General features: G+C 39.3%; 1 protein-coding gene across 1 annotated transcript; it reads left to right on the plus strand.

The window, feature by feature from the left end:
* The first annotated feature begins 1,451 nt into the window (after positions 1 to 1,451).
* LOC139743476 (A disintegrin and metalloproteinase with thrombospondin motifs 1-like) lies at positions 1,452 to 12,481 on the plus strand. Its single transcript, XM_071653960.1, has 3 exons — positions 1,452 to 1,771; positions 2,720 to 3,075; positions 12,145 to 12,481. Exons 1-3 carry the CDS (start codon positions 1,678 to 1,680, stop codon positions 12,373 to 12,375), a joined length of 681 nt encoding a protein of 226 aa, XP_071510061.1. The 5' UTR covers positions 1,452 to 1,677; the 3' UTR covers positions 12,376 to 12,481.
* Positions 12,482 to 12,791: the final 310 nt, after the last annotated feature.

Here is a 12,791-nt window from a genome sequence, read left to right on the forward strand (position 1 = left end):
TACAAGTTATCAAGAACCAGTTGATGTCAACATCACATTTTGATCATTGTTCTTCTTCCATACCACTGGCAGCAATTTTGGCTGTGCTTGTTCAAATCTGTATATTTTTTTTCCTGCTCATGTGCAACAATAGCAATCATATTGTGCTTCAGCGAGAATATATTTAGATTGTCTTTCTCAAAATAATGTATATATATATATATATATATATATATGTGTGTGTGTGTGTGTGTGTGTGTGTGTGTGTGTGTAACGTGCATGTTTGCATGTTAAAATGATATGATTAACAAAAGATATTGCTGGGAAACTTGCCAGTTACGCTTCGTTTTTAGGGGAAGGTAGATTCCATTGTCTTTGTTAATCAACAGTGTTCAACTCACTGATAGATCCACCCTGTGAAAACAAGCCTAATAAATAAACAATAAATAATAGATAAAAATAAATCAATAAATCATTGAAAATAAATAGATAAATGAATCATATTAGTTATGAAGGCATGTTTGACAGATAATGCCACTGGCAGAATATTGGTTTGGAAGTTTGTTTGTTTGCTTTTTTTTGGGGGGGGGTGGGTGAGTGTATCCAAGTAATCTGAAGAAAAATAGTAGAAAAATGATTATGAAATATATGGCACAAATTCAGACATTCATTCGGCCAAGTAAGTGATGTTGAGGGCATCATGATTAACATAAGTTAAAATGCATTTGCATTCTATAGTTCCTAGATCTATGCAGCTGCCATCAAGGAATATATGATTGGTATATTTCAATGAATGAAACAACCAAAAAAAAAAAAAGAAGTAGAAGGAACGGGGATGTAAGAGACCGATTAATGTATGTGTTACAGTAGAGATTCAACAAAATGGTAGCAAGAAATCAAACAGTAGGTAAAATAGAGAAGCTGATAGAAAATAAAGCTTGTATATAGCCATGAAGTGAAAGAATGTATTGAAGAGAAGACAATAGTTGGACAAAGAGCATGGAATAAGGTACATTGAAAAGTTTATCTGCAGCTATATTTTTACAAATGATTTCCACCAGTCAGAAAAATGTATTCTTCGATATTAATTAGCTTATGATAAAATAATATCGATACATGAGATATCGCTTCGCCATGCACTGCCATATGGAAGAATGGTTGGGTATGATGTGTTCTATGGATTTCTGGTAGCACTTTGCAAATGAATTGACTGTCAAAACTTTTGTCAACTCACTTCGAAGTTTTCTTTTTCTCATGTGCTGATTGGCTGTTCAAGTGATAAAGGCGGAGCCTATCTGGTGGCCACGCCCCTCCAGGGATCGCACTTGTGGCCCGTGTTCAGATAGGCCGGTGATAGCATGTTCGTGAATACGTGCTCCCTGTTAGCTTATGTGTAACCAAGTACTCAGTACCCGGCGAAATTCGGGCATGCATGTATTGTCGTGTATGGGTACACGTACTGATGAGCAAGTCGTCCGTGCATGGTGGGTGCATTTTCGTCGGAATACCTTCCCCTGGACCAGAAGCGGCAGCATGGTACCACACCGGTGTGACTAGCTAGCGATCAGTAGGGTCAGGGTGCTAGTTGTGCACGACGGTAATAGTAATTGTGAACCAGGCAGGGCCCTTTTGGCAGATTGTTTATGAATGGGCGAATTTGTAGTGTAGTATGCAGTGCGGAAAACAATTGGTGTAATCATGAAAGGAATACAGTTTACGTGGTGTTGGATTATTTTTTGCTGTGGATACGTTCTTTTTCTACATGTATCGGAATCAAGCGGTAAATTTGATGGTAAGTTTGACATAGGAATCGCTATTTTGATTTGTATACTTGTACTAGGTCAAGCAAATATTCTTGGTGATAAACTGCAACTGTGTCATTCCTACTAATCCTAGGACTAGGAGTAGGATCCCATTTCTTGTCAACTAATGAACTAGGGATTGTGTATTGCCAATAATGGGTGACAGTAAAAACAGTAATATCCATGAACATTTGTGGTCGATCTGGATTTGGTAAGTTTACATTGACTGCCATGTAAAATTAACAATTGTATTTTAACAGTCATTTTTTTAAAAATTAATTTGCTAGAATTATTATTTTTTCTGCATGAATCTTTAGACAGCATCCCCCCCCCCCCCCCATTCAGTGACTGTTATTGAGTATTAATTAATGAATGTCAAATAGATGAAAGATTATTGAAAGCCTATTTCTTCTCATGTTTTACAGTACCAAAGGTACTGGAATGCACCAGCGTAACTTGTCAAAATGCATTTCTCACGATTCCTCTAATACACTAATCTCATAATGCTTTGTTGATAACAGAGTTCAATAGCTCTCATAGTGATTATTTGCTTTGTCAATAGTGCTGGCATTGTCAATATTAACATTAACTTCAATCCCTACCCCCATTTTTATGCTCTAGATAGTGATGCATATGTTGATGAGAGAGGATTTCATACTTTGTCACTACAACTGACATTAATAGGAGAGGTGGTGGTAAATGTGAGTGCTTCGATATTTACATTTACATTTTATTTTGTCAATTTGTTGTTAAGAGTGTTATGAAGGAAAGGTCTTCAGATTTGAATAGGATGCTTGAATATTCACTGAATGACTTTTAAAAGGTATTAGCATATTTCCTGCAATGGGTGTCATGGTTTCTAGCTCATAGCTGTTTATAAATGTTTATAGGCAAGCATTGTCCAGTAAATTACGATTGTCTTCTTTGCATAACGACAGGTTTACATAGGCCAGAATGGACATCGTATGAAGTGGTCTCACCTGTACTGTTGGAGAGGGGCAACGTGCATAGAGGACAACACCATTTTCAGAAGAGAAGCCTGTCATTTTCTGAGCGGGAAGACGGCAGAAAGCCCCACTCGCCCCAGTACCTTGTGGAGGCCTTCGGGGAGAAATTCTATCTGAGTCTGGATCGGGATGCATCCTTTATAGCGCCATCGTTCAATCTCCACGTGTCCGGGACGGGAGATGGGATGGATATTCATGATGTGGATAGTAGCACTCATTGTTTTTACGCTGGAAATGTGAATGGACATCCGGAATCGAATGTGGTAGTCAGCTTGTGTGGTGGAATGGTGAGTGCATGATACATACGGTTCATCCACACCACATGTAATTAAGGTAGTGGTGTTTCAGTACAACTCCCGCAAAAAAACAAAAAGAAAGAAGAGAAGAAAAACAAACAGAGCACGAGAATAATCAGATTTGCAAAAATGAATTGATTTGCACATCACTGTCACCAGGCTTTTAGTAATTTTGTGTATGATTTTGTCTTGTTATTAAGATGATATGGTGGTTAGCTTGAAGTGAAGTTTGTACTTGTAATATCATTGCTATTTATACCCTCTTTAATAGTACCCACGTTGTTGTCTCCATACTGGGAAAGATATTGAATTTGATCATCCTCCCAAACAGAGACCCTACCAAAGTTGCCAGAGTTGGTCGAGACTGCAATTTCTTGATAGTGGGACATCAGTTTACTTTATTGCAGTTCTACCGGCAGTGCCCTGGAACACACCTTGGATAGTTCATAGTCTTATTTTAGACCCCCTGTCATCAGATACGACAGGCCTACATCAAATGCGATACTGTTAGATCTCGAAAGTATAGTCAACTAACCAAAGCAAACAACACCTCCCTGCTTTTGCAGGGAGTTACATTTGTTTACATTTGTTTACAGCTGTAATAGGCATGAGTTTCTGGTGAATGCTGACATCTTTTCTCAGTCAGTTGAGACATTAAAGTGCAACGGTTCTTCGTATTGTAATGAGTTACAAAGACAGGTCTGGGCTGCACATCGTATAGATGCTAGGCATCAGTGGTATACAATACCAGACTAGGCACGATGCGTTGACATACCTCCATGCACAGTTCAAATAGATGTTAAAAGCACCCTACAGGTAAGCTGGCTTCCCCATTGACCAGCGAGGGGAGCTTCTCCCATTCTCTCTCTCCTTTTCCCCTTCTTTTCTTACCCCCCCCCCCCTGTATTTTTTTTTCCTTCGGTTAGTAGAATTGATTCAACCTGCCTACTTCCTGTCAGAAAGGACTTGTATGAATGCCCACAGTGTGAGGGAATCACTGGAACAGCGGGAGTGAGAGAGAGGGAGAGAGAGGGCGAGAGATCCAGGGCTGTATAGCCAGCGAGTATTGTAATCCACTCAGTGCTGTACATTGCTAGGATTTTTTTTCCAATGTAGCTCATTATTTCAATTAATTATACTCTCTTTAAAAGGCACAACATTGAATGAAACATTCCAGTGTTTGTGATGCACATACCAATAGTAAAATGTTCAAGATTTATAATTGCAAATTATGCAGCACTTGTTAACCCATTGAGGACAAGTCCCGAGTATACCCGGACAAGTGTCTATGGGAAATGTAGAGGAACTTGTATATATGTTATAGTGTTACTTTTCTGTTGTTTATATACCTTCTGCAGATTGTCAACATTGCTGACGTATGAGTCGAGCAATTAGAACCGCGACTCGAATGAGCAAAGAGTCAAAGACTTATATAAAATGTGTGTTGTAACAAAATCAGCAGGTCCTCAACAGGTAAATTTACCGGGTAATACACTGTAGAAATGCACCTCATCAAGGGTTTTGTCACACTTCACCTGTTAACACTGACTTTTGTATGTACCCTGCACGTGTATGTGTAAGTAACATGGAATTTTTCATATTCACACTTTTAATAGAATATTTAACAGGGGATTTATCCAACTCCATGATTTTCCAACCTCCCGTTGAGTGAAAACTCTAGTCCTTTCAAAGGTGTAATTTGAATTCTATGCATATATTGATGACTGCTCAGTCAGGATAGCTGTCTTTTCTGGTTATATTTGTAGTGATAAACCTTCTGAAGAGAATGTTGTTCTGAAGCATGAATTGCTCATTTGTATGAATTACCCATTGTACACTGTGAACTTATACTGAAAAGACATTTATTCTAAAATGAGCACCATGCCTCATAAAAGGTTTTGAGATTGTGGAGATTATGCTAATCTGGAATATTCTTTTATACAACACAAAGTTGTGGTAGAATGGAGAAATTTAGGCAGTGAATGAACACAATGAGAATAGGACAACCACAAACTGGCTCACAAAAGGATACCCTCCCCAGCTGACTCACCCTTAGTGGTGCAGTTGTGAGACTGTCATGATAGAAGTTAGCAAGTGGTGTCCAGATGTGACCTACGGACTACCTCCATCCAATCCCAGTGGCCACTGCATACTCAAACTGGATGGACTATTTTTCACCTCTGGCCCTCACACTGAAGGACTTATTCTGATGACTGTTTTCTTCCCTTGCATTGTAAGACAAGTACGATGTACCTCATACCATACAGCTGTACATACTCTACATGAAGACTGATGTAGATTTCTTTGCCTCAGTCAGATGGGGTACTAGTATTGGTTTGTAATACCCTCTTTGTGTGTGTGTGTGTGTGTGTGTGTGTGTGTTTGTTTGTGTGTGTGTGTGTGTAGATAGATATTGAGTACCATAATAGGTTGAACTATAATATGACAAGTGCAGAATATCACCTTGCAGTGCCATGTGGGAATTCTTCAAATTTCAGAACAAATTTCAGTTGCTGGGTATAATAGTTTATATTTCTTTCCTGCCACCAAACTTGATATCAGGACTTTACTCAAGCATAATGAAAAGTTCTCCTGACCTGCCATGACTGCTAATCCCTGTAGCAGCCATGTACTTCAAGGGTGTATTCCACGAACAACGCCTTCACATTAAATGCAGATTACATTGCACATTTTCCCATGAACCACTCTTATGCGAGATTAGTGACTACAAACAAAAAGAAGGTGACAATTGATGACCCCCAATGATTTTCCGACACCTTTCGTGTAAGGCTTTTCTGCAAAAATCTGCCAATCTGTCTCTCCAGGGGGAAATAGCCTTTGTTTTGGAATTACTGAGATACTCCATGAAGGATTTCGCCCGAGCGTGACCCAAGATGAGGTCTTTGGGAGTCGGACGGAAGCCAAACGTCTTCCAGGAGCTGGTACTAGTATGACGCAGGGAATTATTGAATGGAGATTGATGTGTAGGGGTGGATGGTTGGGGGTGTGTTACATCATGGGTTGGGGGGGGGGGGGGGGAGACGCATTTCATGTAGAGACAATGTCGCTTGATCTGTTTATTTTTCATGCTAATCATTGTGCGTCACCCTTATGGCTTCTGTTTTCCTTGTTTGTTTTGAGCATGCATGTATCTTTTTTTTTTGGTGATTGTTACTTACTCATGCAAAACATTGCATATTATAAAAAATAGACAAAAACAACAACCACAAATCCAGTTAGAAGGCAAATATGTGGGAAGATCGTTCTTGAGGGAGTTAGTACAGAGCTGGGGCTTTCTAAACAATCAAATACTTCGAGGTATTATTTTGCTGATCTGTATGTTGAATCTGTATCACACTAGAGATGATGTTTCCTGGAAGATTTGGCATTCAGATTGGAAGTAGCATTGTTATCAAGGTGAAACTTTTTGATGTAGCTGGCCCTATGGTGAAGTCAGTTTTGGAAGTTCTGACTTTTAATATTTAGAATGATTGACCCCTTCAGGGAAATTAATCACCCTTAAAGAAGAGGTTGGTTTGAATGCAAAATTTTGGGAGTGCAACAAATCAGCAACAGTGTGTTGCAGCAAAGTAATTTATAACAATTCTAGACACATTTTTTTCAACATTGAACTAATTTTACTGCAACAATTGATCTTTATATAAAAGATATTGATCGATAACACAAGAAAAACATTGTAGTCTATCGTCTTTTATCAAGGGCACATGTTATGTGTCATAAATGTGGAATAATTCACAGTGTGGACACTTTTGTGGAATCTGCACCCCATTAAAGTTTCAACTGCTGCAGACATAAAAAAGTAGGTATTGATCAACCCATGTGACAAATGCTCTCATCTGCAAAATTATAAACAAACAATTTGCATTAGGTCTGTGCAATTGGCCCAGCACGAGGGGAAAAAACAGAAAGTATTCAAATAACATGGCAGTTTTGTTTTATGGCAAGAGGAATAAGAAAAACCTAATCTCATTTCATTTCATTTCATTTCCAAAAACACTGTACCAAATTTACTCCATTCAAGACTTCAGCAAGAGTTTAATAGTTCCACTCTTGCTGAAGTCTTGAGTGAATGATTTGGTACAGCTAGAGTTAGTTCCATGCATACATGTGGTGAAAACACTTTGAAGGCCTGGGAGAAAGGCCAGCTAGAAGTGGAAGCAAGGAGTCCTTGATGGTGGAGCCCAGTCTTGGAGCTTAGAGGTCAGATTATTGGTGATGTCTAGGCACCAAGTGTTGGGGGGCAAACCCCAGGGTTCCTTGCTCCTCTGGAGTCAGGGGTCAAATGTTGGGTTGGGGTCAAAGTATGATACAAGGTGTGAGTCATGCCTGGGAGATGGTGTGACATCGTGGAGCCTGAGAAGGTGGTAGAAGTGGGAGGAGAGTCTCTTTCCTATATCTCCATGGTAGAAGCAACGAGATGAGTGGGGGTTGGAAAGGGGGATGGATTGTCTTGGGCAGATGGAACATAAAGTCGGAGAGATGGATAGTGCAGAAGATTTGTAGAATGTGAGACTGTGACACTATGATGCTGATATAATTGTTTTGATACTATATCAATGAAAGTGTGATACAACTTTACAATCAATAAATAAACATTGTACCAAAGGTATATGTGAATCAATAGATTTATGTAGGTGCCTACATGACTACAATTAAAAAAAAAATAAGGAAAATGGCTGACTATAGGAGTGTGCATTTAACATAGGCCTAGAGCAGTAGGGATAAAATTATGGACACAGAGGCAGATAAGTAGGCTCGTAGATTAAGCAAATATTACAAAACTTATAATTCAAATGATAGATAAAAAAAAGGAAAGATAGTTATTTTAACTTTTTATTCACAGGAACTAAGTTTTGCATGTATGTACAAGTTCATCCTTTGTAGACATCACATTGTTTCAGTGACAGATTGGGTATGACTCTGAGGGAGAGAAAAAAAGGGGGGCATGAACCAACGGAAACAAGCAGGAGGAATTTGTTTCTAAAGGCAAAGAAAGAGTGAAGTGAAAAAATAACAATTCAAAAATATCAATACCCTGAAGATTAACTTTGTTACTACTTGTTGAGAGCTTCATGCTCACATTTCGTCAGAAAACATTATTAGAACAGACAACAGTGCTTCTTCCATGCCGCAAAGTTGAGTTTCAAGGTAGTGATACACTTTGAAGATGAAAATGAGAATCAAAGGTGCGTGTGGTCCCAGTCAGACTGCGATGGAAGGAAGTGACAAGTACACTGTCGGATGTCAATTGCTGTCATATTTGACTTTGGCTGCAGAGTACTTCCTGACAGGGTCAGCTGCTTGCATTTAAAATACCTTCTTTATAGGCTTCTAGCCCTTCCTATGTCACCAGCTTTATCTCTGAATAACTGTTCATTACATACAGAAAAAGAAGAAGCTCATAACAAACAAACATTTAGAATTGAACAAAGAGAAGTCCTTGTGACTCAGAATATTGACAAAAATAACTCAAGCACTGCCCAGGCACTACATATTTGCCAACCATCAGTCATGTCAGAAATATTTGTATTTACACTGTGAAATAAACATGGAATTTGTTGAATGAAAATGTTTGTTTGTGGGAGGGACAATGAAATAAGGTTGAATGAGGGCGTGACAAAGAATTGTGGAGGAGAGAGAAGGAAGGGAAGAAAAGGAATGTAAACAACAACAAGAACAAGAGGGATTCCCCTTATACCGCTGACAAGCCTGTGTGTAAGAAATATTTAAAAGATCTCAAACAAACATTGAAAATGACGACGAGTTCTTCTTTGATGGAGGATTATAACTATTTACCATAATTGATTGTCATAGAATGACTGGGAAGGTAGGAATCAAGATTTTGTAGTCTTTAGAGATTGCCATCTGTATAATATGTTTAGCTGAGAAATTTATTGGCCTATGGGTGTATACATCTAGCTCAACAATTCATAGGCTCCAAAAGTTTCTCCATGACTGATGTATGTAACATAATGTGCTGTTCAGTGTTGAGGCCAAAAGGGCATTAGATATCATGGAATATTTACAATGTATGCCATTATGGTTCTCAACCAGGAAGATGAACTCCATTGCACTCAAATATGTTATCACAGTTGCTGATGTTGAGATGTGTGATGAAAAGGAGACTTGTTGAAACTTGCTAAGGCATCTTGTGTAGGATAAGGTTAGAAGGCAACTTCCAACAAGTCACCTTCTTCACCTTGCCTTCTTTACCTCGCCTTCTTTGTTCCAGGCAAGGTGCCTCAGGTAGTTTGACAAGTTGCCTTCTTGTCCTAAACTAGGCACCTCAGAGGCAAGTTTCAAGAAGTTGCTTGATCTCTCAACACAGTGGCGTGTGCACAATGAATGCCCTTTTGGTTCTCAGTCAGGAATGGTTGAACTCCTCTGTGATGGGAACATGCTCCCTTTTGGCTCTCTTCCCAGAAACCTGTATTTAGCCTCTTGTTGAGTAGGAGTGGGTCAGCTGCAGCCAGAGCTAGGAGCTTTGGGCATATTACCTTTCCTTCTTTCTCAGGCAAGGGATTAAACCTTCAGCAAGAGTTACTAGGCTGCACAGATTGCTGGCTTAGAGGAGGACTCTGTCTTCTGATTTAAATCCAGAGAAATTGTCCTTATTTGGACAGGCTCATGGCCAAAGACTGGGTATTGTGGGCTTCTTTCTGCCAACATCTGTTCAGGAAGCCCAGTTTGACGCAACCTCAATCACAGGGCGGGGCATTCGGCAATCATCCCCTCCCCATGGAATGACATCTTCCTTGACTGTTATCAATTGTCTTGGAATAATTCAACGAAATGCTACTTTTGAATAGCATGTATCAAGTCAGTGTAATGTAAGAAGTTGTTCTTTGCCATTTGCTGACGCAATCATCTGTATTTCAAATCATCCTCACATCCCATGAACAAAAGTTTCGTAATTTTTGTCATAATGGCATTGAAACCAAACATGTGGTTTTTACCTGTCTGTTTGCCACCGATAGCAGCCATCTTTTTCTGTCCTGAGTTGTTGAAATATGTCTTTCCACTTTGAATATTTGATTTGATTTGAATTCTGTGTATGGCATGTCATTTACAATTCCTCCCCCCCCCCAGCAATATCATTAAACATACATAGGCCCTATAAAACCTATGGTACTACACACATCATTTTTTTTCATTCATACAACCCAGTGAAAACTGAAAAGAATCATCTATCTCAGTATGAATTATTTACTTTATCCTCAGATGTGATATTGAAAAGAAAAATGTGTTGGCTTTTACCACTACCAGGGATGTCAAACAATTCTGATTATAATGATTTTGAGGTCTCTATGAACCATTTTCGATATGTTATATGATAGCTATGCTTCATGCTCTGTCATGATATCATTTAATTTATTGTTGTTTTTTTCACATTGTTATTTAACAAAGGTTAGACCTACAACGTACATTCTATCCCCTTGAGGGTAACATTTGATTTGTATGCTTGACATGTGGACTCTCTTTCCATGATCATCAATGTATAAAAAGATTAATATTCCAGAGGATTTCTCAACAATACATGCCTTGTTTTCAATACTTTTTTTCTCTGTCTTTAAACTTTAATATTTCTGAACGGTGACTTGGAAAAACCCATTCTGTAGGGGTGCAGACAGGTTGTCTACATGCTAGTCTTGTGTATATACTTTGGAGGAATGAAGACAGTGACAGGAAGAGAATCTTTTAGGATAACTTTCAATGCAGGTCAAAGGTCAGGTATGATGGAGGCTGGGTGGCACAGCTCAGGTTTCCTCCCTTTTCGAATCTTTATAGTTTGGGGCTCGGGCTGACTGTGGTGCTACCATGCACTCCACTGCCCTGGTACACATTGTATCTCTGAACTGGCCAACTAATAAAACACAGGTGCAACAATTTGTTGTTGAAAAATTGCCCAAAGTTTGCCCCCCCCCCCCCTTTACTTTTGATTCTGTTTTGAAGATGCTGTGAAAATTATCATTAGGAGACCGGGGCAGGTGTTACAGGTAGCCTCTGGGCCTGGTTCACATTTTGATGAACCCAGGAGTGTTAAGGTATGTCAGAAGTTGAATTCTTATCTGAAAAAAAAGAGCTCATTGCTATATGACCAAACTATACATGACCAGATGTTGTTGACAAATTGTCTTGTGTGTAAAATGCAGTCTGAGTGTACAAGTTGAAAGTCTGGAGATATTTCCACTGACTCATGCTGTGTTCTCTGGCTTCTCAGCGCTGTACAATAGGAGCGTTGTTTATGGACCCTCGAGCAACATTGATGATGTGCGATATGTGATACCATTGTATGGCAGCGGTATGATCGTAGCAAATTGGCAGGAATCAGGGTGGCAGGAGTTCGGCTCCAGCACACTTGGCTGGCCACTCGTGAATCGTGCCATCGAATCGCAACCTGCGGTGTGAACGAAGCCGAGTCCTGCCTTTGTTTGAACACAGCTATTCTTGAGAGAGATCCATTTCCAACTCTTGGGTTTCCGCATGGCGAGTATTGGTGTGAAGAGTTCACGATGGTGATGGAACTCCAAAGTTTGGAGAGGATTTTGACGGCTATGTTTTGATGAGCATGACTTGGCGCACTGAAAAACAAATGAGGGAGGTGGGAGTGCGGTTATTATGACTAACCTGTGCAAACCCTCTTTAAGTGTCAATAAATTACATTTATAGATAAATCTGTTCACATCAGACTGGTGTTATGTCAATTTTAAGTTGATATGTTTCTAATGATTGACTGACAGCAAAATGACATCTATTCGAATTCCTTTTATATATCTTAGAAGCTGTGTGTCAAAGTGCTTTTTGATAGCATTTGTAAAATGAAGTATTTGGCATCTTGGTTACGATGCAAACACATCGATCATATCAGAATATAGATATTGTATCTTTGATTCTATTATAATTTGTTAGATGAGTGTATATTTGCAGATGCAACAATGGCATACTAAACAGTTAAAAAATGTATCATGATCTTCAATTCAAGGAATTGCATATTTTGATTTTACAACGTTCCTCTTTTTTGTCTCTTTTCCCACATAGTTTGGTTTGTTCCACACACACAATGGCACACAGTTCTACATTGAACCCCAGGGGGGCACGAATAGTCATGGGGTGGATACGGACACTAAACCCCATGTCATCTACACAAGTGCGCCCCCATCAGACACCCATCTACGTAACGCAACAGGTGGATGCGGCGTGTCAGGTAGGTGTTTTTGTTTTTTCCGTTTTCTCTATGCAAGCACAATCCAAATGTCTCACATTTGGTAAAAAGGAAGATCGGCTTTACTAAAAAAATCTGTCTACAAATCATGAGGATGTATGATGTGTTTGACGAGTGTTCAGGTTTGTCTGCTTTGTGTATGAGGTAATGGATACGAATGGGAATCATGATTGTACAATGTGGAAGTTCCCCTGTAGTGATACAATATATATATTGTGTGTGTATGCTGAAGGAGAACAGGTTTAGAAGCTCATGAATGTTGACAGAGAGATTCTTGTGACTGTCAGTTGTGTCCTATTTCATCAGATGTGTGAGAAGGAGATGCCCTCCTGTACACTTTCCTGTTAAAAACCCAGTAGCATGAGTTCATGGATGCGATTCATTTGCTACCCATCATGCTACATTCAGAAACCACATCAATATCACTGGTCAGTGAATATGTGCATCGAAATGTCATATCTTT

This window comes from Diadema antillarum, unplaced genomic scaffold (genome assembly GCF_040938485.1).
Source record: "Diadema antillarum isolate AM-2024a unplaced genomic scaffold, OU_Dant_1.0 seq00001085_RagTag, whole genome shotgun sequence".
Classification (NCBI taxonomy): domain Eukaryota; kingdom Metazoa; phylum Echinodermata; class Echinoidea; order Diadematoida; family Diadematidae; genus Diadema; species Diadema antillarum.